Source organism: Patagioenas fasciata, chromosome Z (assembly GCF_037038585.1).
Source record: "Patagioenas fasciata isolate bPatFas1 chromosome Z, bPatFas1.hap1, whole genome shotgun sequence".
NCBI lineage: Eukaryota > Metazoa > Chordata > Aves > Columbiformes > Columbidae > Patagioenas > Patagioenas fasciata.
Window position 1 is genome coordinate 73,347,636 of NC_092560.1, and position 25,790 is coordinate 73,373,425.

At 39.7% G+C, this 25,790-nt stretch overlaps 1 protein-coding gene across 1 annotated transcript in view; it reads left to right on the forward strand.

Moving 5' to 3' along the window:
* Nucleotides 1-25,790, forward strand: part of SLC1A1 (solute carrier family 1 member 1) — a 63,924-nt gene that overhangs the window by 30,518 nt on the left and 7,616 nt on the right. Inside the window, exons 3-8 of the mRNA XM_065861158.2 lie at nucleotides 9,127-9,219; nucleotides 10,975-11,089; nucleotides 14,207-14,249; nucleotides 15,713-15,820; nucleotides 17,204-17,388; nucleotides 19,414-19,521. Coding sequence (XP_065717230.1) covers nucleotides 9,127-9,219; nucleotides 10,975-11,089; nucleotides 14,207-14,249; nucleotides 15,713-15,820; nucleotides 17,204-17,388; nucleotides 19,414-19,521 — 652 coding nt within the window. The remainder of the gene's footprint in view (nucleotides 1-9,126; nucleotides 9,220-10,974; nucleotides 11,090-14,206; nucleotides 14,250-15,712; nucleotides 15,821-17,203; nucleotides 17,389-19,413; nucleotides 19,522-25,790) is intronic.

Genomic DNA, 25,790 nt, shown 5'->3' on the forward strand with positions numbered 1-25,790 from the left:
CATCTGACTCAGAACTGTCCTCTTAATGAGAGTTAGCTATATATGTCTTTCAGTTAGCTAGTGGAAGACTAAATAGAAAAGATAATTTAGAGCCCCATGACACAGGAAACGAGATAAAAATACAATTATTTGAGGTGCATCTCAAGTGAAAGATGATTGAGAATGATCTACAAGTAATAACTGCGGCATCTGAGTCCCGTGTCTCTGATGAATAGTGAAGTCATGCACAGAATCATGCTGCCTGAAGTCCTGAATGTGGGTGGTATTTCAGTAGATAGTTATGAATTAGTTGTTTGGTCCTGACTGTCTTGTTCATATGCAAGAAATGCAGTATTGCATTTCCTAGAGAATTCCACAAAGCAAAGGGAAAAGAAGCAAAAGATTGACTGTTGAGCCCTTGGACGGAAACAACAGTAACTCCTGTTGAACATAATTCATGAACTCAGATTTCAGGGAGAGTATGAAGAAAGTGAGCTCTCAGGAGATTAATCGCAAGTCAGGGTAAACTTGTACTACAAGTTCATTTGAACTAAAAGTGCAGAATGGGACAGAAAAGACTGAACCTGGAGTGGGAACCGTGAAATCACAGATGAGTCAAAGATGGCTTCCATAAGGTATAGGCTCTGAATTCACCAGTGTTACGGTAATTCCCCGTGTAGCAGTTATGGTCTGAAGTGTATACAGCACGGTTTTCCCTGCAAAAAGCGAGTATAGGCCAAGGACAAAAGGAAATACTGGACCAAGGAGAAAAGGACAGAGGACAGCTGGTTTTGGTACTCTTCCTTATTTTTCAGAAGCCCTGAGAGGAGCTTCCTTCACACAGGACATAATGTAGTGGTAGGATTGCCTTGCAAAAGCAGACATCCAAAGTGGATATAGTGACATCACCAAGAGACTGGATGGGTGAAAAAAACTTCAGATTACTCGGTGAACTTAACATTTAGTCTTTTCATACCCTTTCTGAGTCTTAGGGAGTATGACTCCAACATGAGTCCGTGTTTAGAAAGAATCGCTGTGAACTGATGAGTCACAAGGGAGATTGCATAGTTGATGCCAGAAACTTGGAGCACAAAGATCTCTCCAAACCTGACATCATATTTATGAACAATCCTGAATTCATGGGACAGCAGAGAGGACCTTTCTTTACTGTGAAAAGGAAACTTTCCCACTTGTATCCGTCACCCAACCATCAATGACAAAATTTACATGGAAATAGGATTAAATATAATCTTACATGTTGAGATTCTTTCCTTTCCTGGCAGTAACTGATGAGAGCTGGCAGTAGCCCATGAAACAATAATGCAAATTTAGATTCTCTTAGACACAAAGGAATAAGAAAATAATCTATAAGCTTGCAACACAATTCAGCACAAGCTAGAATTTGGTGTTCAGTTACTCAAGCAAAAATCATGTACCACTTCTGAAGACATAGGCCAAATACTATCTTAGTATTAGTAGTGTTTCACATTGCAGGTAGAATGGAATTATGGTAACTAATTCAAAATTGTCACTTGCCACTAAGAATGATGGCTGTTAGGGCTTGGCTACCAGCTCTGTGATGGTCAGAGGATTAGATGAGAATGGTCAATATGAGGTGACATTCCAAAAACCAAATTAGAATGCAGAAGTCATACCACACAATGAGGTGCAGTTGACATTTGGATACTGCTCATGTCTTAAATTAGAAACACTCCTGGCTCTATCTTTTAAAGCTAAGGAACTTCATGCATTTTGGGCAGGTATTCATTTCTCAAGGGCAGTGTGTCTGCCCTGCTTCGTTATTTATTTTTCCCCTAGTATTTTTAGAAGAGTAAATCATATATTTTTGCAACTACGCATGATGTGCACCCCAGCAATAAAACACCACTACTATTTTTACATAAAACATTGTAGTCCCCTTAGAAGAACTGCTTACTGAAATTCTCCATATGCATTTTAAGATTCTCCTGTGTTTTCCTATTTTCACATGTCTGTTGCAACATTCTGTAAAAATATTTTAGATGGACCTGAGTATCCTAGATGTCCATTGTATCATTTCTGTGACCTAGTGACTGCACATTGCTGCTGGAAGAGCCAAAATGGAAAGGAAGAATTAAAACATGTGAACCTGTGAGAAGTTGAGTGTTTCCTCTAGCATCTGCAGAAATTCCTCAATTAAAGCAATAAGGCCTATGACAGTTTGGAGCATTTTTAGAACTGCATTTTGTCCTTGAACCAACACCTTAGTCGTATATAAGAAGGTGTAAAAGCCATAGTGTTCTACTCTTCATAAACTTTTGTTGCTAGATTTTTGTTGCAGTAGTGAATTAGGTATCAGAACCTTGAGAGAACTGTGTATAGTTGATGTGTGGCATACTTCAGTTATTGCTCCTCAGAAATGTGATGAGTTCCTAAACCCAGTTGAGGAAGCTACAGCGTGGCTTGCAGTTGGGTGGACATGGAAGGCCTTGAAGTCAGACTCTTCCCTCTGGCTATGAATCACACTTACAGAGCAGAACTTGCCACTGATGCTAGGAGCTGGATAAGTGGCATTGATCTCTGTATGTAGAAAACTCACATCTTAATCATCAAGTGTAGCAGTGTTGGCAAAGGGAGGTAAACAGCCCAGCCTGATTGTACTCAATGATCAATTTGTCATGTAGATGAAGGGAGATGGTGGAAGAAACAAATCCTGTCAGCTTCCACTGATCTTCAGAAGCTCTGAGAATAGCTAAGAAGTACTTCAGGAGATGCACTTGGTGATGACACTGAAATTTGTAGAGCCACAAAAAACAGAGTCAATCACAGCACCAAATTGTAGATGTTGTCTCTCACAATGTATTGAAAAAGAATACCTGGAGGCATAAATCCTTGTGCTTGGTTGGGACACATCTGTAGAACAGTATGACAAACTCTGAGGTTGTACGTGTTTTCCCTTAGGGAACCAGAAAGATAATAATCACTGGAAGTCAGAAGAGCCCTGTGATTATTTCCAGTCCTTAATGCTACCTTTTTCACTCTCAGGTCTTACAGGACCACAGGACTAATGAAGCACAGTGAACAACTCGAGTATTACAGTGCTTTATCTCATGGCAGTGCCATTACATGCACATTTACACGAGCTTCTGAAGGGAACACTGGTACAAACCACACAACAGCGCAGTGCCATATCTTCTTGTACAGAGAGCATTTTTTCACTTTTAATCATGTTGGGTACTGATTTGCCTGTTTCGGTTTATTTTTCCCAACTGTACACATCTCAGATAAAAAAAAATCCGTAATTCATGGATCACACAGTTTCAGTTTTTGATGACAGGTTGCTGCCTGTGAAGCAGAGCATGTGTTCTACCCTGGACAGTAGATCTCTAAAATGTTGGTAATTTTTCTGTGATGATAGCAGCTGCAGTCAGTCAATTGGTTATCCACACCATGCTGTATAAAAATATAGTTCCATAACAGATTTTATTATGATGAGGTTCCCAAATGTTGATACTAGCATAAAATTTCTATTTTATATGGAAAATGTAGGTCATTCCAATAGGCAGAAACAAAAATAGGAGGAGGAGCTAATGGGGTAATAACCTTGCAACATCTTTGAAGGTTTTATGAATGTACTGTATGTGGTTTCTTCTCCTGCACTCCATTACATAAAATGAAATTAGTAATAGTAGTGAGTACTTGATTTTTGTACCTGACTTTATAGGTTACTCCTGAGGAACTGCTGTCAGTTCTTAGATGTGTTAATGGCCAGCTTCAGAGAAATATAGAAAAAATATTTATAATATTTAGATACAGAATAATTTCACATCAAAGACGTTTCAGTCTAATCTAGTAGTTTGACATTGCTATAAACTGGTTTCTTATCTTTGATGTTACGTTGACTGCTGTGATTTGGGGTATTTCTACAACCTTCCTGCAGGTTCAATACCTCTGTTTCAGCAATACTCCAAGATAACAGTCTTCGATCTAGTTAGACTTGTGATGGAAGATATTTCCTTACAACTAGTCTGAAATTGCTTCGTGGCAATGTAGCTAGTTGGTGGCACATTCCAGTGGTCCTGTGTCAGCAGAGGAAGAGAATGGGAACTCCCTGTTTTCTGAATAAATGTCTCAGACATAGTTAATGTGAAGCACATTGCTCCAGGATTTATTACAGAGTCCACAGTACCCAACACAGAGATACTGACACTGCTCCAGAGCAGCTTCACTGGCACACTAGTGCAGGGTTCGAAAAATCTCAGCTGGATCTTTATTCAACAAAAACCTGTGGGTATTTCAAAGTTCAGGAGCCATTTGGGCACGGTGGACAAGTCTGGTTTGTGACTGAATGTGTCTGAATGATTTATCTGTCTCTAATACCTGCAGAGTTTTGGTTTTTTTTTTAGTAGCTACTTGGTTTATTTTACCTGGTACATTATGCATTATTTGTATTCCCAAAGATCTGAGTAATTGTTTTTGGAAACTAAAAGTCAAGTGCAGAAATCATTGAGAACCCTATTACGTCTCCTTGGAAACAATAAGAAAGCTGTAGACCAACTTGGAGGCAGGGAAAAGAGGGTGACTCAGTTGGCAATTGAGCAAAGACACTCTTGTATTTAATGGGAGTTGTCATTAGCAGCAGAAGAGAGAACAAAGAAAGAAAATCTGAGAAAATCTGTGTTCAGAGTGTTCCAAAACAACCTTTCTAAGCAGCAAGGCACAGAAAGACAAGTGTTTATCACAAACAGTTTAGAAAATCAATTTCCTGGGTTTGCATGAAACTTCAGCAGCGTTGGTACCATTGAAACATGTATTTCAATGATTTGTCAAGACTTCATTGTAACTATTCCAGTACTTTCAGAATTATAGCTTTGTTTAGGAACATTATCTTTCCCCTTGTGACACCGAAACAAACAAACAAACAAAAAACCCTCAACACTTTTTCAGAGAGAAAATAGATAAGTTAATACTGGTCTTTCAGGAAGTTGCAACCTTGTGTTATATTAAAGTGTATTTTTTTAAGTCTGTGAGAAACTGAAAGAATGGTTCATGCTTCCATCAGTGGCTATTAAAAAATTCTGGAACACAATGTTTCATCTTTTGGCTCAGTTTTGTTTAAATCATACTATTTGGTTAGGTAAAGTAGCTTTCAACAGTAGCGTTTCAGGGAAGCAGCTCTAAAAGTGTACAACAAAATGGGATTACGAATGAAATGTCAGAGGGACTTCAAAAGTTGCAGATGACTGGTGCTGCTGTCATCCAGCCTCAACAGGACTCTTTTCTTTGATGCCTTCAACAGGCAGTTATGTGTTCTAAAGTAAGAGTCGGAGAAGCTTTGTTCCGCATGCAAAAGTCAGTAGTTGAACACAAAACAGGATCAGTTGTTTTCATTCCATTTTTCCACTTCCGATTTTCTGCAAGTTTCACAATATTGTCCTCCTTCGTGGTTATTTTTTAAAGAGGAAAGTTGTGGGAAGACTCTAGCAATAGAGCAAAAATAACAGCTATAAAAAGAAAATAAAATACAGTTGGTAGGTTTCCTGGCAATACCACAAAAAATTCAAGTAAAAAAAAAAAAAAAGACCATATACAGAATAAAAAAAAGTTATTGCAATGTGAAGAACAGATGAATTAGAATTTTCATTTTTTTCCCTCCAGCACTTAATGAAGTCTGTGTATCTTACCCAAAAGTATGTGCCTCTTCTCTTCTGCTGAGGGTCCTGTACCATTCTCATCCCTGTGGTACTTTGATGCCTCCTAATACTCTGACAAACAAAATTACTAACATATATCTTGTTATTTATCCTCCCATCCTTTATTCACAGAAGGTACATATACAGTGCACATTTCATATGTCGCAAATAAGAGAAAATTGAGCAAAAAGAGAAAAAACAGTACAAAGAGCTTTGATTTGGCAATTATAGCATGGAAAACATGGGAACTGGATTGCAGAAGACTAGGCAATTGATTCCCAAATATGGCTGCAGCTATTAAAGCCTAAACTCTGTTCTGCTAAAATAATATGGACAGAGGGGTAGATAGACTAACAGTTTTTAACACCAGTTGGTGTCTTTCATTATCATCTCCCTTAAGTCTTGTGTGTCACAGCCGCAGAAGTGCATTCCGTGCTTTGGTGGCTGTAGCTGAATTAGAGCATCTTTTGTAGGAAAATTTAAGTAACTGATCTGAAAAAACTACAGTTTTAAAATTCCCAGGGATGGAGGAATACAGTAGGCTGCATTTGCAGTTTATCTGCCCAAAGGCTGAGGGAGGGGAAGAGCAGATAAAATAGTTGTAGAAGTTTAGTGATAACCCACAGTAAATACTCAAGTTTAATTACCCTGTTTTTGTGATCTTATAACATTGCAGGCTTTCCATTTTGAGTAGCATGTGTGCCATCCTGGTTTGAGAAATAAGTTTTCTTATGAATTGAAATCACTGTTAGATGTATGCTTTGTTTAATGTATCTTCCATTAACTATTTCAACTATGTCTAAAGAAATTACAAAGGCATGAGATTATTTCAAGGGAAACCCGCCTGGACACATTCCTTGTGTAACCTCATCTGGGTGTTCCTGCTCCAGCAGGGGAATTGGACTGGATGATCTTTTGAGGTCCCTTCCAGTCCCTGACGTTCTGTGATTCTGTGAAATTTAATTTTCAGTTGGCTTGAAAAGAAGGCCATACTTACCAATTGTAATGTAGTATCAGTTGTTCACGAATGACAGCAGGATATATTTGGAGGGAAATCTGGTTTTACATATTGTGTTTTCCTATGTGCAACAAACTACCATGAGGAAAAGGAGCTCAGCAGTTTAAAGAAGACAGTGCAAACCTGTGTCTGTGGCACTTGTAGCGAACACTACTTGGTTCTCTAAATAGAAGCATAATCCTGAATGTAGGGTTTTTTTCAGAGTACTGCAGTTTTCAATAAACAGAAACCATACCCGTCATCGTCAGAGCATGCTCCTACTTATTCAGTCGCGGCTGCCTGGGTGATTCGCGTGTTTTTACAGCTACTAGCAAAGCAGCACCAACATGACGGTGGGAGCACAGGCTGGATTCCAGCACAGCTCACTCACTAACAGCATCATTATCCAGTTTAAGAAGGCAGGTGCAAAGTTTTCTCTTAATTATACCTCTGTAACTCCAGTGGGCATAACAGCGTGCAAAGGGATTTCATTTGGAGACAGGAGAATGGCTGTAACAGGAACTAATTGTGGAATCTCTATAACTGAGTACTCCAGGGAAATAACCTTGCTTGATTGTTAGGCTCTCGGCTGAGTCAGCAAGACTGCCAGGCAAAAGCAATATTAAGGCAAGATTTGTGAAGCCCTCCATCCCATTATAAGATTATTATCTTACTTTCACTGTCTGTCTTACTGCTATTTACAGTTGATACAAGCTTTAGAATAAAATTCCATGATTTCTAGGTTTTATTAGCTTTTCATTAAAAGATATGGAACTATAGCAATACCAGTTTGCTCTCTTTTAAAAACATGATGTAAGGTCTTCTAAGTTAATGTGCCAGGTGCAAAAGCTTCAACATTGACAGCCTTTGAAAACAGCTTCTCTATTGTACATAGAACCCATTATTTATTACTATCCATTCTCAAGAGTTCTCACAAACGTAATTTCCACAGCTGATGCCACAGCAATGCAAAAGTCCTCCTTTCTACCTGTTTTTTCCCAGTCCCCAATGTGAGAGATTAAAATGGTGACCAAGATTGTGTGTCAAATCTCATGTTTGTGTCTCAAACAATATCCTTAGTGCTGACAACCTCCTGTAATAGCTGTAGCATTGCTTTTTTTCTGTGCATTGGTCTGTGTCCTCTTGCTATATGAATAGTTCTTCTGTTATCCTTCTTTCCTGTGCAAGTGAGATGGTCTTTACATCATTATTTCTGCATGTATATGTAGTTCTTCTGTAGGCAGTCTGATGATACACTGTCTCATGGAGGACACCAAAATAATCAAATAGATGATGAAATAAAATAACCTTCATTCTCCCCTCCCAGTACTGTTTGTGTTTTGAATAACAATTAACAGAACAAGTAAGGCATTATATGACTGCATTAGGCACAAGTTGTTACTGCTGTTGATAAACCGTCTGAAAAAAACTACACATGGTTAAAGTATGCTTGCTAAGATACTTTTAGAGCTCAAAGATCAATAAGTTACATTCACATCAGAAAGATGTTTTTTTTTTCCTTCCTTGGTTGAAACTTTTTATTTTTCCTGCCAAATCATGCTTCTCTGAAGTTAAACATCTTCGTGGTATTTTTTGCTTTCCTATACACTTGAATCCGGCCACTCTTTGATAATCTGACTTCATAAACATAAAAATATAAATGTATCACAAATGTGTAATGAGATAGCAGTGAATTATTAACTAGTGTGGTTACAGACAGTCAAGTTTTACAGTCACAGTACTCATTTTACCCTGATCACTGAATTGTATGTGAACAGATATAACTGTAAATCTTTTAAGCAATTAAAAAATACTTAGTGAGCAGTTTATTATAATATTGTTGCCAGAAGTTAACTTGACCTCACAATAACCCGCTTCAGCATTTTCCCCACCTTCTTTAACAAAAACTTCCCTCCATTCCTGACAATGACAGATAGAAGCAGAGGAGCGGGAATAGCTCAGACTTCAGAAAAGCTTTAGTCAAAAAAAAAACCCAAAACCAGAACTTGTCTGTATGTGCCTTTGAGCAACCTGAGGTAACCACCCTGAGCAGCTCCCTTCTTGTGGTTTTACAGCCTTCTTGTGGTTTGACAGCCAAAATGTTACAGATGTGAAGAAAATAAAGCTATTCTTTAAGTGGATATGGAAATCAATTGTAACTTGCTGTTGTAAACCTAAGAAGTCTAATTCATCACAAACATCAGGGAATCAGAGAAGCTCAATTGTTTTTTTTTCTAGAAAAATCCAGGGAAACCAGACTTTTGCAAAGAAGCAGGAGCAAATATGTTGGTCTACTACAGACATTTTTCAGAAGTGCAACTGTCAATTAGGTATCTAGAAATATCTTGAATAAGGAAAAATTTCCCACACAGAAATAAGAGACAATAAATAGTTGTATTAACAAAACATGTTTATTCTAAGACTGTTTTTTTAATGTTTGTGTGTTTTGTTTTTTTTTTCTTGTGGTTCTTTTTACAGGTGTTGCTGCTTTGGATTCCAGCATTTCTGGGAAGATTGGTTTGCGAGCAGTGGTATATTATTTCTGCACCACAGTCATTGCTGTGATACTAGGTACTCTGCAATACTGTAACTTAAGGTCCTCAGCATCACATAACTACAAGTATACAATACTGTGACACAGGAGGGGAAGCAGACAGGAGTCATACTGAACATCTTGACATGCTTGTGGCCAGATACAGGGAGAAGCTGGTATGGCTGTTCATGTTGGGCTGTGTTCATGTCCAATATGAACCCACAGGAAATTTCGCCACATGTTTTAATTCAGGGAAGATTAGGAACTCTGCATCTAGGTGAACAGTCACCAGCAGTGGGAAAGCTGAATGAACATCAAAGACCAGCCTTAACTATGAAGTGAATTTTCTCAGTAGCAAAATTATAGATTGATGCGTAATCTCAGATGCGAGAACGTGTAATGTATCCCACTTGAAAGAGTCATGGAAAGTACTGCTTTACTTCATTTCATTTCCATCCTTAAAGGCTTGTCCCCTCTGTCACTGCCAGGCTCCACTTCTGCCTCTCTGAAGTCCACATCTCCGTTTGCAGGAAGTTCATTCCCTACAAACAACCTTGAAATCTTCCATATTTGCTTAAACAAACATCTTCAGCCTACCTTCTTAAATAAGAAATAAAATTAAACCTTCCTCTGTCAGGTGGCATGTAGTTTGCAGCTTATTTTTGTATTTTGTTGAACCTGAGTGAATACTGTGCCAAGATATCACCCACTGAAAAGAAAACTTGTATTTATTGGAAGGACAAAATGTACATCGTATGTGGCCTACTTGTAAAACAAAACAGTATTTAACAATAGAAGAAGAATCACATACAGACATAGAAGGCCAGAATAATTTCTAGAGGTTGCAATACCAAGAGTAATATATCACTGTGGTTATACCATTTAGGCTGTCTCATCTGTCTGGGAATTTTCTGTGAATATGTAGTGAGGAAGCTTAATAAAGGCTAACATTAATATGTATATAACATTGAAATTGTCCCTTCACTGAGAGAGGGGTTAAACCAGACAATCTCCAGAGGTCCCTGCTGTTCTAAGTTATTCTATGATACTGTGATATTACTTGTTTCATTGTGCTGGGTTATACAAATTCAGTTCTGCTTTTATTCACAGATGTCATTTAAAAGCCTCATTCCTGGCTGGTTGAAGGGTCATCCAAATGCCTCTTTCTCCCTACACTGAGATTTGGTAGCTTAATTTGCTTTAGGTTTGTTTGGATTTTGTGGAGGGAAAAAAAAGTATATTTGGAAAGGCCTGGTATTTCATATAATAGTAAAAATGCCTAAAAGGAAGCCATTAATGAATAATTTCTTGCTCATAATTTTTTATTTCAGTCTGTTTCTCAAGCCTTTCTCTTATGTAACTTTATTCCTAACGAATTTCACCAGAACATCCTGTTGTACTTTGAGGTCACAGGGCAGTGAACTTGTGTCGATATCTGAAAGCTAGTAACAGAAAGAGCTGCATAAGGCAACAAGTAAATAGAAATTCCAAATATCACCATGCAAAAGTTGCGGAAGTAATTTACTTTCTTGGTAAGCAGTAGTGATTTAGTACCATATGTGGGAAAACAAAGCTAGAGTGCCGAAGTCCAGTGGCAAGGCCACAAGTAGCTCATGTGTCCAGGGAACCACACATTTGAGGACACGACCCTGAACAGCCCTGAATGAGCACCCAGGGGAAGCATTTGTTGAGTTTAGCTCACGAAGAATTTAGCTACACGGGGTGCACTGAGGCAGGATGCACCAGTGCCTCTGCTTGTACTGTTAGCTCTTCTTCTACTTCTCCTTCTGCAGGGATTGTCTTAGTTGTGACCATTAAACCCGGAGTGACTCAAACAACCAATGACATTTATAGAGTGGGCAGCACCCCAGATGTCAGTACTGTTGATGCCTTGCTGGATCTGATCAGGTGAGGTTTTCTGTTCTAGTTTCCATACACTTCTTGCAGAAGTCCAAGCAAATATAAATGCATTTGTGATGTATAATACAATAAAGATGCTTTCTAATGTTGTTTGGATAAGGAGACAATAACTTGTATTCCAACAGATTAAATGTCTTAGAGTGAATTCAAAACAGTTTGTTAAAAAAAAGTTCTCGTTATACCGTAGGCTTTGGTTAATGAAACAAAAACAACAAGAATTCCATCCTTTGCAGAAATTGCTTTGAAAGGTTTACCTGTTATGAAGAAAATATCCAGAAAGGCTTGAATGGTTGGCAGATTACTGACTCACAGCTTCTGTGTCATCCAGCATAAACAGCCACCTGAAATCACAGTGTTACACGGGGAACAGACCCAGTACGCAATGGTTTCTTAGGTTTGCACAGTCAACAAGTTTGTCACATCACCAGCATTTAAGACAACCTTATAATGAGTCTTTCCTCATCAGCATCCTGGAAAATGATGGATATTTTAAGTGGTTAGAAGAAGGAAACCCCTAGAAAAGTTTGCAGAAGATCTGAGCAGTTTTTCAGAGCAAACATGTTTAAAGCATTGGAAAAAATTCACAAAAAATGACTGCACTTCCAGTAGCGGCTAAGCAGTTCCTTCAGAACAGTTTCTGTTGATTATTCTTTTTCTCCAACTACAATTAGTCTCTGTTTTGTATCACTGTTCCTGCTCACTATTTTCTTTTTGTAGAATTTTTACTTAATCTGTCATGTTGGGCATCGGAACAGGCTGCCCAGGGAATTGGTGGAGTCACCATCCCTGGAGAGGTTTAAAAGATGCTTAGGTGATGTTCTTGAGGACACGGTTTAGTACTAGTGTTGGGTTAATGGTTGGACTCAGTGATCTTGACGGTCTTTTCCAACCGAAATGATTCTGTGATTCTGTGTGATAATCAACTCGCACATATCTAAAAATGGCTTTCTCAGCATTTTTATTTCAGGAAATGTGACTGGCACTTGTAGATGCAACTCCAGATATACAGTTCTTTGACATCTCTAATACATACACACACACATATATATGTATCTATCTTGTAAAAATCACTGACCTATTTAATAGCAAGCGTCTGCTGTTGTCTGGAGCATCTCTGCCCCAGCACAGATCAAGTTAGACCTCTTGGAGCATAACTCAATTTCTCTGACATTCATGTGTGAGAGAGTGAACAGTCTTCAACCCCACAGCCCATGTTCAGTTCTTTACAGCTCTTCCCAGCCTCTGCCCTCTCCTGAATGTGCATAACTGCAGTGACAGCTCCTTGGATGGCTCATCTCATTCCTCATGGTCACTTGCCCAGCAATCAATGAGAGGAACTGCACAGTCAGCTACATTATAAAATCTAATGCAGTCTGCTACCAGTAATTTCCATGTGAACATTTCCGCACATATTCACAGGGCTGACGTAGTTCCATGCACAAAAAAGTCTTCCTGTTACAAGAAGTGGTGTTGTCACAGGTGGAGTGGTGCACTTCATTCACAAAAGAGAAGCAATAATATATTTAATTGATACAGTTAACAGAATTGAATTGTAAATGTTACAGAGATTTAAAAATATTTTATGGCAAGGTAAACTTGATTATTTAAATCACAGAGGACAGGCTAAGTCAGACACGTTGAGGAGACCCTCCCATTGGTCATGTAGTTCAGAGAGGACCCCCTTGCTTTCTGAACTCTTAGTCGGCGGAGTCGAGGTGTTGCTGGATCCAGTCCTTGTCCCAGACTTGGTCAACAGGTTGTATCCGAAGGATTATATGTACACAATCAAAAGATAAAATCTCAGCAAAACTTACAAAGTTTAGCAAGTTATTAGCTACTTACCAGGGATGTGTTGTGGCAAGGCATCTCTCCTGTGTCGAGGAGTAAAGGATCTGTGCAGTGGCTGTAACTGTGAGCGGTGTCCCTGCTGAGGGGAGATGCTGTCGGGCAGCCCGCTGCCGTGCAGGAGAGCTCAACAAGCTCCGGGGTGTCCACTGTTTGTGGAGTAAGGTGGTTGATATTTGCACCAGACAGCCCTTGGCTACTGTGACTCCATCCCTCTCCCCAAAGTCCAACTTCAGCCAATGCAGCTGCCACAGCTGCCACTGCCCTTTGAGCAGGGGTTTGGGGTAGCACACTGCCACAGGTCTGAATTGTAGTTCAGAGTATTCTGGGGTTTTACTACTGTTTATAGCTCAACTTCTTGTTGACAAATTTAAGATTGAAAATTAGGAGTTTAACATCTGAAATCCTCCTTTAAAAGAATTACAGTTACTTTTCCTACTTATTTATATTCATCAGATTTAAGATCCAAATCCAGACAGTCTTGAAAAGGTTAAAGAAAATCCCAGACTTGTACAAACTACTCTTGCCTGTGAAGAAATTTTGCTTTAAAAATGTGAAAAATAAAGGCAGGAGTTTGTGAAAGACCTAGAAATGAGATAAAGAGTTTAGCTTCAATATATAAACTGACTTTCTGCACTGGACAGGGTATTCAATAAATACCTAATTAATGCTTTTTTCTGTAATCATTTGAATCTGAAATTGTCAATTGGAAAGGTGGCATGCAACTGGGTTGCACTACTTCTGATCTAATTTTCTAATTTCTCAGTGTGAGAAAATGGTTCTTGACCCTGGAATAACACATGGGAATCTTCCATCAGTCAAGATTAATTTCTAATACCAGTACTAAAGCAGGGTATGCCAAATATCTGATTCTTCCAGCACAAAGTTCGTAAGAGTTATTTTTTTTCTGCCTATGTTTGACAAATCCCATAAAAATAGTATGTCCTGTATTCCTCATGCAAATGATGGAATGATGCAGCAGGGAAACAAACAAACAAATGAACCCCCCCACCACAGTGGGTTTAGCACCTTACCAACAGAAATGTCATGTACTGAAAAATAAGCCAGAAAATTCAATGGCAGCTAAACAGTCAACTGATTGTTTTGAGTCCTGAACCTTTCATTTCTTTGGATTTTATACACTGCTTTTTGGAACACAACTTGATCTGAATTTACAGGCAGGAGATTTTATCCTTTTGTTTATATAAACAGCTTGTTCTTAGCATGCTGTAATGTTGAAATTGCTTTACTTTTTGACAGGAATATGTTCCCAGAAAACCTTGTCCAGGCCTGTTTTCAACAGGTAAGTTTGAACGTTCCTCTTTGCTACTGTAATTTTTATTGCTAACTACAAATTTTTGTTCTTTTATGTCCCCAAAAACTATGTCAGGTAAGAATTACTTCTGAGAGGTTCAGGAGTATCTTGGTCTCCCATAAAAAGACACTTGGTTTATTTCCATTATGATAAACACAGTGTTACCACCTATTAAGCCCTTGATGATCCTGTGTAAAAAGGGATCCTTGTTTATTAGCTGAGTGCAGAAACCAAGCAGTGTATAGGACAAGGTTTTTCCTTTGAGGACAGACAGAATCAGAAGAACCATGTCATGAGCATCATTTTCCTTGTTCTTAAAACCCCTCAATGTCTGATGAAATCTACATACCTTAGCCCTCACCCTGATGGATCTGACATCTAGTGTCCATTGCCAGACCTGATAATCCATTTTGAGGAAAAGACAGCCAATTGCTAGAGTCTATTTGAGACATCTTTCAGAAAAAGTGAGATTTGCAAGATGAAGGAGGGAACTGCTGTCTATATAGCAGATTTACTTCAGATTCAGTTATCTTTATCTGTATATATATCAACTGATTTTTGTGATGCTCTCTGCTTCTCTTTTTTGTCTTCCCCCAGCAGCTGCTAACCAGTTCATCTGTGGTCTGTATGTGAGGGAGTTAACCTTTCCCAGGAAATTATGTTAACTGTCCTGCTGTGCACACACTGAATGTATTTCCAGTTTATAAAGTTATTTTTGTAGTTTTTCTCATATGTTAGTCACTGTCACCCGACACTAAGGGGACACACAGAGATTTCTTTAGGAATCCTTGGTAGTATGACAACAACACTAAGTTGTAGTTACAGATAAAGCTTTATTTTCTGAGCAGGATATTATGATTAGTATAGCACAGAATTTGTAATCAGAATAGCAGAGGATTTCTATAAGCAGAATCAATGTAGTACAATTTTATAATAGCAGCACTTAGCTTATGGTCTCTACTCACCTGGACCCTCTGCTGTTTGGTCAAATCTTAATACGTGGTTTGCTGTATCAGCGATCAGAATCTATACTCAAAAATCATATAAAAGAAGACGAGTGACTCCCTCTGTCCTTGGAGGGAGCAGGTGATGGTGGGAGCATCCCTGGCCGTCGAGGGTTCCCGCTCTCACTGTCCAGCAGCTCTTCTGGTCCCAGTTCCCCCTTAGGACTTGTGACTGCTGGTTTTACAGACAGTGCTCTGGGCAAAAAGTCCCCTTTCCATTGTCAGGAGCTGTATCTCATCCCCCACAACACTGCACCAGGTCCTCAGGGCACCCGAGGGCCTGAGGAATGGAATTCACGGTATATTATCTGCGAATCACTTGCTTGGTCTACAGCATCTGAAGTACAGAACTGTGATGGCTCCTATGAATTGCGAAATAATGTATTTGTCTGTTTTTCCTTTACGTTTCTAAATAAGTTCTTCTATTTTTTAAAAAAACTTTTACAGTATAAAACTAAACGTGAAAAAGTTGAAGCTGCGACCAGCGTGGATAAAAATAGCTCCACATTTGCTGAAGAACCTGTTACAACTGCTACGACATTTAAGGCTTCAGAGGTATGACCTTTATTGTTGCATTCTTTCATAATACATGAAGTGAGGAGAAAGAACATGAAATACATTTGGTTTAGTTGAGGTTGTTAGTGATTGAGAAAAGGAAGGAAATCATACATAGATTTTAGCAAAGGCACAGAACATAAGTAGATGCCAGAGGTGATTATGAGGATCTTCAAGTATGTTTAAGAACTCCAGAGGACTCCACTGGTTATAAAGGAGTCTGAAGATAATAAATGATGTGAGAAAATAATCTATTAATATACTTCTTTAAATGTATATGCTAATGAATTGTTAATTTGCTGAGAAATTAAAGCGAACAGTCACTGTGGAAAGGCTAGATTTATGTCAGCAGTAGGTGTTTGAGCAACAATGAGGTAACCGTAAGTACTGCAGAAAGAAAGGAATGGAAAATTATAATAATAATTTTTTTAATGGAAAGCAAAACAATGGAAGGCAGTTATTAATTAATCACTATGAAAAAATGGAAAGGGACAAAACTAAAGATTAGATTTAACAAGCATCTGATTAGAGGTTTGGGAGGGATATTGGTATTGGTGGTTTATAAAGCTTAGAATTACGCTGGAGAGGGAGAAAGGAATTCGATAACATATGAACACAGAACTGTGAACTGTACCAAATAAATATGCATTTTCTTTGCTGCTTCCAGTTTTCATCTCATAGTAATGAGAGTATGGGAACAGGAGCTATATGAAAAGACATGAATTAAATTCTGAAGCAGGATGTAGTGAAGAATTGCACCCTTTCCTTCATATGTACATACTGAACACAGAGAAGTGTGTGAATACCTACATATTTTGTAGGATTTTTATGTTATGTGCATCCCATTCCACTATAAACTATGCAATTTCACTGATTTCAGCTGAACAGTAGATTTTAAACTTTGGACAAAATTGGACACCATTGTCTCAGTTCTTATGCAACAGGTTATTTTTCTGAAATCCAGACACAAACTCTTGCTCAGAAATAACCACAAGGATACTACATCAGCTGTGTTTTGTTCTCCACAGTAGGGAGTTAGTATTGAGCATATTGAAGGCATGACTGTGGATACCTAGACCTTGCCGTACTTTGTGTCAGGAGCCTATAGAAAAGGCAACATAAATTAAGGGGTGCTTTATTCCCTGTTAGGGTTTTGTAAGATCCTTGCATAGCTTTAAAATACAAAGCATTCATAAACAATTTAGTTTTACCTTAATTCCAGAAGTTGACCACTTGGCACAGCCAGAAAGGGAATAACGTGACTGGGGAATAGCTCCATGTCTGTTCAAGGAAATATCTAAATTTGTTTTCATTTTGTAACTCTTTTAAAGTAAATCCAGTGTTTTCAGTTAGTAACTTTTTTCTCTTGAATCTTATCTGTAGAACAAAACCCAAGAATACAAAGTTGTGGGCTCGTATTCCGACGGCATCAATGTGCTGGGGTTGATCGTCTTTTGTCTTGTTTTTGGAATGGTTATTGGGAAAATGGGAGAGAAAGGCCAAGTGCTGGTGGATTTTTTCAATGCACTGAATGAAGCTACAATGAGAATAGTTCACATAATAATGTGGTAAGTCCAAGGACATGCTGGCATTTTCTAACACCTTCCTGAAGTGGGTTTTGTTATTGGAGCGGTAGGAGGAGACTCACACCTCTTGTTTGCTTTTGTGTAGTACTTTACAGCAAGCAACTTTAAAAAAAAGGCTGGTAAAAAGTTTTCTTTCTACAGAATTTGATCCTTTTGAGGAAACTGTAGACAGGGATTCCACTTACTGTGTACTAAAGAAATGGTTCTATTGGTACACAAGAAATAGTTTTTCAGACATTCTAGGTGGAGGTTTATATCAAACCAGTAAAACTGCCCTGGTGATTTGGAAACTGGAAGCACTACCACCCACATGCCCTTCTGTCTTGAACACTATTCCCTGGTAGCCATTATGTTCACAGCATAGCTGTTCTTGGAGCGAAGTTCTTTTAGAAATATAAATTAATATACAAGCCACAGCACAGAGCAAAATCCAAAATTCTATGCAAACTACAACTTAGCATCATTTACCTTCTGCTAATAAGTTTGTGAGACAACATTCTTACAATTTCTCTAATAATATCCTTAGGCAGGAAATGCAATTTAAAAATGTAGCAACTAATCTGGTAATGTTTGATTGGACTTCACAGTTATTCACAGAGTTTTTGGCCATGCAGATCACAATTACGGAGTCAGGACTAGAAGCACACACAATCCGTTCCAGAATTTGATCCTACGTGTGAAATGCCATGTGCCATTTACTACAATACTCTGCTCATATCCATGTTTCACACAAACAGCTTATCAGATCTGGCCCTTCCACGGATTGTTCTTTCATCCCAGCACACTTGCTTGTAAAACAGCCAACATCTCCAGGGTTTAGTTGACACTTCTTGCTGCCTTTAAATAAAGGTAAATTAGTTTCTGCAACCTGTCTTTTGCTAGGCAGCTGTTTCAGTCCCCCACTGAGTTACAGCCCCATGGAATAGGCTGCCTTACTCTGGAGCAAATTACCACTAACGAGACCCAAGAGTTAGCACATGCCACAAATACAGGATTTTATGCCTAATCTGACTGTCTGTAGAAACACAGGCTCCTTGTGTTTCTACTGATGTGAGAGCTGTTGTCTTGAATAAGATAAAGTTTAATGTTGTTAGTGTGAGGAACTAGTTCTGCTTTCACCAAGTTCAGAGCTCAGAAGGAACTAGGAGACCCTGCTTTGCACAGAGACAAGGTACTGTCTTATTTGTGAGATTGCACACATACATTTAATAAATTCAAAATTCGTATTTTAAAGTGGCCTACATTTTATATATTCACAAATTTGTAACTTAGTTTATACTACTCAAATCTCTGAAGTGGCAAGTTGTCTCCATGACAGCCTGCCCTCTGGTACCAAAAGGACCAGTGGAGCTGGTGCTAACATAATTCCTGATTTTTTGCCTTGAATTTTCTGTAGGCACTAGGCCCTGCAGCTATTAATTTCTGTAAAGCATGGCCTTGTCTAAGTTTACTGGGGGAGGAGGGCCCCTTCATCAAGCAACACACTGATGACTGTACTACCCCAACATACTAAAATGACGCTTATTCTGTGCAGGTGACCCACGCATAGTCCCCAGTGCTGCAGGGCAGCTGCTGTAAGCACTGGAGACCTTTCCCATCTGTGCGAAATTGCAGAATGCACAGATATTGGTCTCAGCCCTGCAGAGTTCTACCTCCAAGTAAGCTTATGGTTATGCACAAACATTTGCTGCAATAGGGCAGAGCCCTCTCCCCTTCACTACTTCTGTATATTCTGTGACACCAGGTCACAGAGCACTTGTTAGACTATACCTAAGGGTACATTTACTCTGATTTCCTGATTTTTTGTTATCTCCATTGTAGTGTTGCTGCAGGTGAATAAAGTCAGTTGTATAATAGGACATTAAAAAAAAATCTTCAGTTGTGTAACACGATATTAAAAAGATGTTTCATGTGTTGTAAGAAGTTATATTGTACAAGAAATTATCCCATGGTAAGCATGCAGTATTTCTGAGAAGGCATTTCTAATTGCTTTGTTTTTCTTTCTAGGTATATGCCAATTGGTATTGTGTTTTTAATTGCTGGGAAAATAATAGAAGTGGAGGACTGGGAGATATTTCGTAAACTGGGTCTTTATATGGCTACAGTAATAAGTGGGTATGTAATTTCTTAAACATGAAATTAAATATATGCAGGATGTAGAACTCAGTTGATAACAACTCATTTATCCACAACACTCAGCCTTTTCTAGGTCAGAGACAAAAATTCTTGTCGGTTGAAATTATGTGAGAATGTGTGAGGACGGTTTGAATGCACAGTTTGCCGAATGCATGTTTTGTTTTAAAACGTTCCTGCCTTGCATTCTAAAAAAAAAATAAAGCAACGGCTGTTCTTGTATTCATTGTTTCATCTTGTCAACTTTGTGCTGAAACAGATATTATTACATTTTTGAGGCTGGTAGTGCTTCTGTTAGATACTAGAAGCTGGAAAAGGGTGAGGTTGTGAATTATGGGGGTTGGCCGCCTGCTGAAAATACATGAATATCTGGATTAAGATGGGAACGTCCCTGAGACGTGTGTGTCCAGGTGTACCCAGGTGTGTCCAGCTCCACTGCCAAAGAGGAAACTGATCCCTTCCCACTTCTGTGCAGAGCAGGCGTTGAGAGAAGCCCTGGGGATTGCACTGTTTGTTTATTACTCCTTCAATCCAGAGGTACCTGGTGAAGCTGTAAGAGCAGCAGTTGGTGTCTGAATAACTAAGCTAAGTGTCAGAACATTTTTTCTACTCTTTGTCTAGATGCTTGGCTGTGTAGAACATTCTAGAGTAGAGGAGGTTACGCTTGCACAGTATGAAACCTTGCCATTATCGAGCCTTAGAAGGGGCAACTTGACTGCTTCAAGTGATAAGGTTATAATGCTAGACCATCATATATCTCTGAAGACTGTCCTACAAAGAACCTTTTGATAGATAAATGGATATTACAGTCCCGATAAGTTAAATGCATTTAAATTTCTATTTCCAATTCAGTGAAGCATAACTTCTAGGCTATCTTGGTTCATTGCCTTAGCATCCACTTGTATAATTCCTTCAGTATACTGAGGATTTATTCATGTTTTGTCTAGAGGCTAGATCCAAAGTTGTTAAAGAGCTTCTTTCTCCTTGCTTTCTGCATATGCATGCAGTACTTCAAACATCATTCACACGCTTTCTGACAGCCAAGCAGAGAGAAGGGTAATATACCACTCTTAAATGCAAACTTCTCTATATATAGTCAAGAAGCATCTCTTTTTTTGTGCATTAATCTTTGCTAGATAATCATATTCGTTTCAAAGTTGGTGTTTTGTTTTATGCATAAGCCAGCATGTTTGGACTAGCTGTTCAAAAATCATTTGAGATATAATGACTTTCTTAGTAAATATTACAGCTCCAGAAATAGCACTGAATCATGACTTTTTCCAAACGTTACAGTGATGAGTGCAAGTTACGTTTGTCTACATTTTTGTGAGTTCTATTTAAACTGGGAAAAGAAATCAAATTTATAAAGGATGCAAAAGTTGATGTTTACCAAGAGACTATAAATCAAGAGACTAATATTTTCAATGTAAATTATAAATGAGACCGTGACCACAAGTTAGGTAGGAGTCATTTACAGAATGACAGTGCATCACTTCCACAGGTTTTCTTGTGTTATTAGCTCAGAGGAGGAATATGTTGGATGGATTATTACTGCCCTTTGACTTCAGTTTTAGATCAGATAACAAGTTTTACAGTTTTAGAACTGATAGCACTTTTTATGACTGTTTACCCATTAGTCGTTACTGTTTGTATTACAACAGGGCATATCTTCCTTAAGACGTGTGTGAAGACACAGTGTCTTCTCCAGACCACTTCAATTTCAAAGTAAACTACCACCACATATAGTCTTCTGTTTAGCTGGTAATCATGGGCTTGACAGGCACAACAATTTTAAGTAGGTTCCCATGTGCTGTCAAAAAGATTGTAGATAGTGAGGCTTCCCACCGTTACGTCTTTGGAGAGAAAGAGTCTCTCTTCCGCTGAACTGGAACACAAAAGGTTCCACTTAAATTTGCGAAGAAAATTCTTCACAGTGAGGATGACAGACACTGGACCAGGCTGCCCAGGGGGGTTGTGGAGTCTCCTTCTCTGCAGACATTCAAAACCCGCCTGGACACCTTCCTGTGTAACCTCATCTGGGTGTTTCTGCTCCGGCAGGGGGATTGGACTGGATCATCTTTCGAGATCCCTTCCAATCCCTGACATTCTGGGATTCTCTGTGATTCTGTGAACTCCTTTGCACATGCCGTGATTTTCCCAGATGGGGCCAGGGTGGGCCTCTGCAGCGTGGGATGGCCTGCAGTGGGTGATGCTCGAGGTGCTGTGGAGAGGGGACAACAGCAGCACATTGCCTGCAAAGCTGGCCTCAGGGTGGGCATATTGTAATCAGATCACAAGAGCAAAAGTGACTTTGTGCACAAAAGGCTATAGGCTGCAGGGAAAAGGTGCTTGTTGTTCTTTTTTTTTCTTTCTTTGTGTTTCTTAAGCACTGCTCTTCCCACCATCTTTTTGGTTTTCAGCCTTATTTGCTTGACCTTGTCTGTTTGCAGTGTGTACTGTTCATCAGCATCTTTTGTAGCAGTTTATCATCCTCCCTTTAAGCCCAATCCTGAGAGTTACAGGTTATCTTAAACATATTTCTTGTATTCCCTATCAAGAAAAATGTGCAAGAGCGTGAGGGCTCGTATGCCTTATCCTCTTCTTTCTTTCCTTTAACTTCCCTCTCGAGCTGATCTTCTATCTCACCTTCCCAGCTTTATTATTCATGACCTTCCCCATCCTCAGCCCTTGCAGCTCTCACCCACCGTTGTCCGCAGCACATCTCAGTCGTTATGTCTCATTCAAGTCACCATGAGGGGACAGACTTATCCCAGTGTCTCTGCTCCATTGGCCACTAAATACCTTCAGCCTCTCACTTTTAATGGTTGCAGTGTCAGGATGAGGACGTGTTAGCAGTCACAGAGGAGGAAAATCAAAGTAGGAGGCATAATCAAGGGCCAGAGGACTCACAGCCTGAGGTGGGGGAAAAACAAAGAAAAAGCTGCAGCAAGCAGGCTCTGTCTTCCTTGTGCCTTTGTCTCTTCTGAAAGCAGCAAGGCAGCTGCATCTCTGGATCTATAAGGAATGCCAGTGTGGGATTCTAAGGGACAAGATTCTTCTTATGCTATAATTGAACACTATTAGAAATTTTGTTTTCAGTTCCTGCTGGTGATTTTTATTGTAAAATTTCCTGCTACTTGCTGTAGGTTGCATTTACTTCTTGAAAATAAATATTACTTCTAATTAGTTTCATGAAAATCAGTAGTAGCAAAGCAGATATGCACAGGTACTTTGTTTTATATAATGCCATGTCCGTGCTGCCACTAAAAAAGTGCAGATGCAATTCTTTAAAAATAGCCATTTGGAAGTCAGTATGCTTCTAATGTAGATCTCCTTGAAATGTTTGCTCTCATTGGCATAGTGTTAAGACACTCAATGACACCCATAACACTTGATATGTTTTCCTATATGTTCTGCAGAATTCAATTTGTTCTCAGGCAACATTGTATAAATTGTTAGGTTTCTTTCTAGAGGTCTTTACAAAATGTTATCAGTACTTGTTGTATTTACATTTGACTAAATAAATAGTTTCTTCACATTGAGAGTGAAAACTTCAATGTCTGTTGCTTTTAAAATGATAGTTTGTCCAAGGAAACAGATAGTTTGATTTTGTGGGTGATCTTTGGTGCTGTTGTGGATTTCTGTATTGTGGCTACTGCTCTCTTAATTGCCTGGCAGCACAAATGGTAACATGGTTTATCACTATCTTTATCAGCTGCTCTGAAATCATAAAGCACTGTTACAACATAGTATCATTCTGAAGAACATCTTGTGAGGACATGATAAAAATCCCAAGGTCATACATGACAGCAGTTCTGGGCTTTATGTTTGCAAGCTGTGGCAATTTCTTGTGACAAGACGCTGACGTTGCTATAATTGTTTATGACCTTGGAACGCAGGAAATATTTCAAAGACCCTTCACATGTATTTCATTTCAGATACACTCGCAGCAGGCTGTTTACCTCTAATCTTAATGCCCACAAAGCTCTGAATTCATATGCATTCAGGATTAATGCACAATGTTCAAAATTAGTACACAAGTTGAAGGATGAATTTGTCCCTCAGACTTACCCAAATATCCAGGCAAATATAGCTGATCAGCTGAGGTCAAGAGGACAATTTGATGTTTTGCGTGTCAACACACTTAATTGTAAAAATTAATAGTTTCAAAATACAGTATTTCAGCATCTTGCAACATTAAATATGGTGAGATAACGTGTATCTAATTTGAACAGTCTGAAATGCCTCATTACATTGTAATTGTACTCCTAAGCTTACATAGTCTTCCACAAAGTAAGTGTGGACTTTTTATTGGATCATGTTTGAATTTTCTGCAGAAAGATGCGGATTACATCTGTCCCTGACTGGGAACCATATTTACCTTTAATTCCAGAACATGTTCTATAACAAAGGCAGATAAACTTTGGTTTTCTGATCACTGCTGGATCTCATCCTCACTAACAAAGAGGGTCTGGTCGAAGCAGTAAAGGTTGAGGGCTGCCTGGGTTGCAGTGACCACGAGATGGTGGAGTTCAGCATCTCGTGTGGCAGGAACAGAATAGCAAGTAGAATTGCAACCCTGGACTTTGGCAGGGCTAATTTTGGCCTTTTCAAGCAATTGCTGGGGGAAATCCCATGGGCAAGACTGCTTGAAGGAAAAGGGGCCCAAGAGAGCTGGATCGCATTCAGAGATTGCTTTTTCCATGCTCAGGATCAGAGCATCCCCACACGTAGGAAGTCGAGGAAGGGAGCCAGGAGGCCTGCGTGGTTGAATAGGGATCTGTTGGGTATGCTCGAGCAGAAGAGGCAAGTTTACAGGTCATGGAAGCAGGGACTGGCCACTTGGGAGGAATGTAAGGCTGCTGTTAGAGGATGCAGGAAGGCAGCTAGGATAGCCAAGGCCTCCTTAGAATTACAGCTGGCGAGAGGGGTCAAGGACAGCAAGAAGAACTTTTTCAAATACATAGCAGATAAAACTAATACCAGAGGCAATGTAGGCCCACTGATGAATGAGGTGGGTGCCCTGGTGGCAGAAGACACAGAGAAGGCAGAATTGCTGAATGCCGCCTTTGTCTCTGTCTACTCCGCTGGAGGCTGTCCTGGGGAACCCTGTACCCCTGAGACCCCGGATGAAGCCAGGTTAATGGAGGAGTTTGCTTTAGTCGATGAGGACTGGGTTAGGGAACAATTAAATAGTCTGGACATCCATAAATCCATGGGTCCAGATGGGATGCATCCACGGGTGCTGAGGGAGCTGGCTGAAGTCATTGCTAGACCGCTATCCATCATTTTTGCCAAGTCTTGGGAAACGGGAGAGGTGCCCGAGGATTGGAGGAAAGCAAATGTCACTCCAGTCTTCAAAAAGGGCAAGAAGGAGGACCCGGGTAATTATAGACCGGTCAGCCTCACCTCTGTCCCTGGGAAAGTAATGGAACAGCTTATCCTTGGTGTCATCTCAAGGCACATCAGGGATAAGAGGGTCATTAGAGGCAGTCAGCATGGCTTTACCAAGGGTAAGTCATGCTTGACCAACCCCATAGCCTTTTATGAGAATGTAACAAGGTGGATGGATGATGGCAGAGCGGTGGATGTGATCTACCTTGACTTCAGTAAAGCCTTTGACACAGTCCCTCACAGCATCCTCACAGCTAAATTGAGGAGGTGTGGTCTAGACAATAGAGTAGTGAGGTGGGTTGCAAACTGGCTTAAAGAGAGAAGCCAGAGAGTGGTGGTCAATGGTGCGGAGTCCAGTTGGAGGCCAGTATCTAGTGGAGTGCCTCAGGGGTCAGTACTGGGGCCAATATTATTCAATATATTCATTAACGATTTAGACGAGGTAATTGAGTGTACTGTCACCAAGTTTGCTGATGACACTAAGCTGGGAGGAGTGGCTGACACGCCAGAAGGCTGTGCTGCCATCCAGCGGGACCTGGACAGGTTGGAGAGTTGGGCGGGGGATAACCTGATGGAATTTAACAAGGGAAAGTGTAGAGTCCTGCATCTGGGCAGGAACAATCCCAAGTTCCAGTATAGGTTGGGAATGACCTATTAGAGAGCAGTGTAGGGGAAAGGGACCTGGGGGTCCTGGTGGACAACAGGATGACCATGAGCCAGCACTGTGCCCTTGTGGACAGGAAGGCCAATGGCATCCTTGGGTGTATTACAAGGGGGGTGGTCAGTAGATCGAGAGAGGTTCTCCTTCCCCTCTACTCCGCCCTGGTGAGACCCCATCTGGAATATTGTGTCCAGTT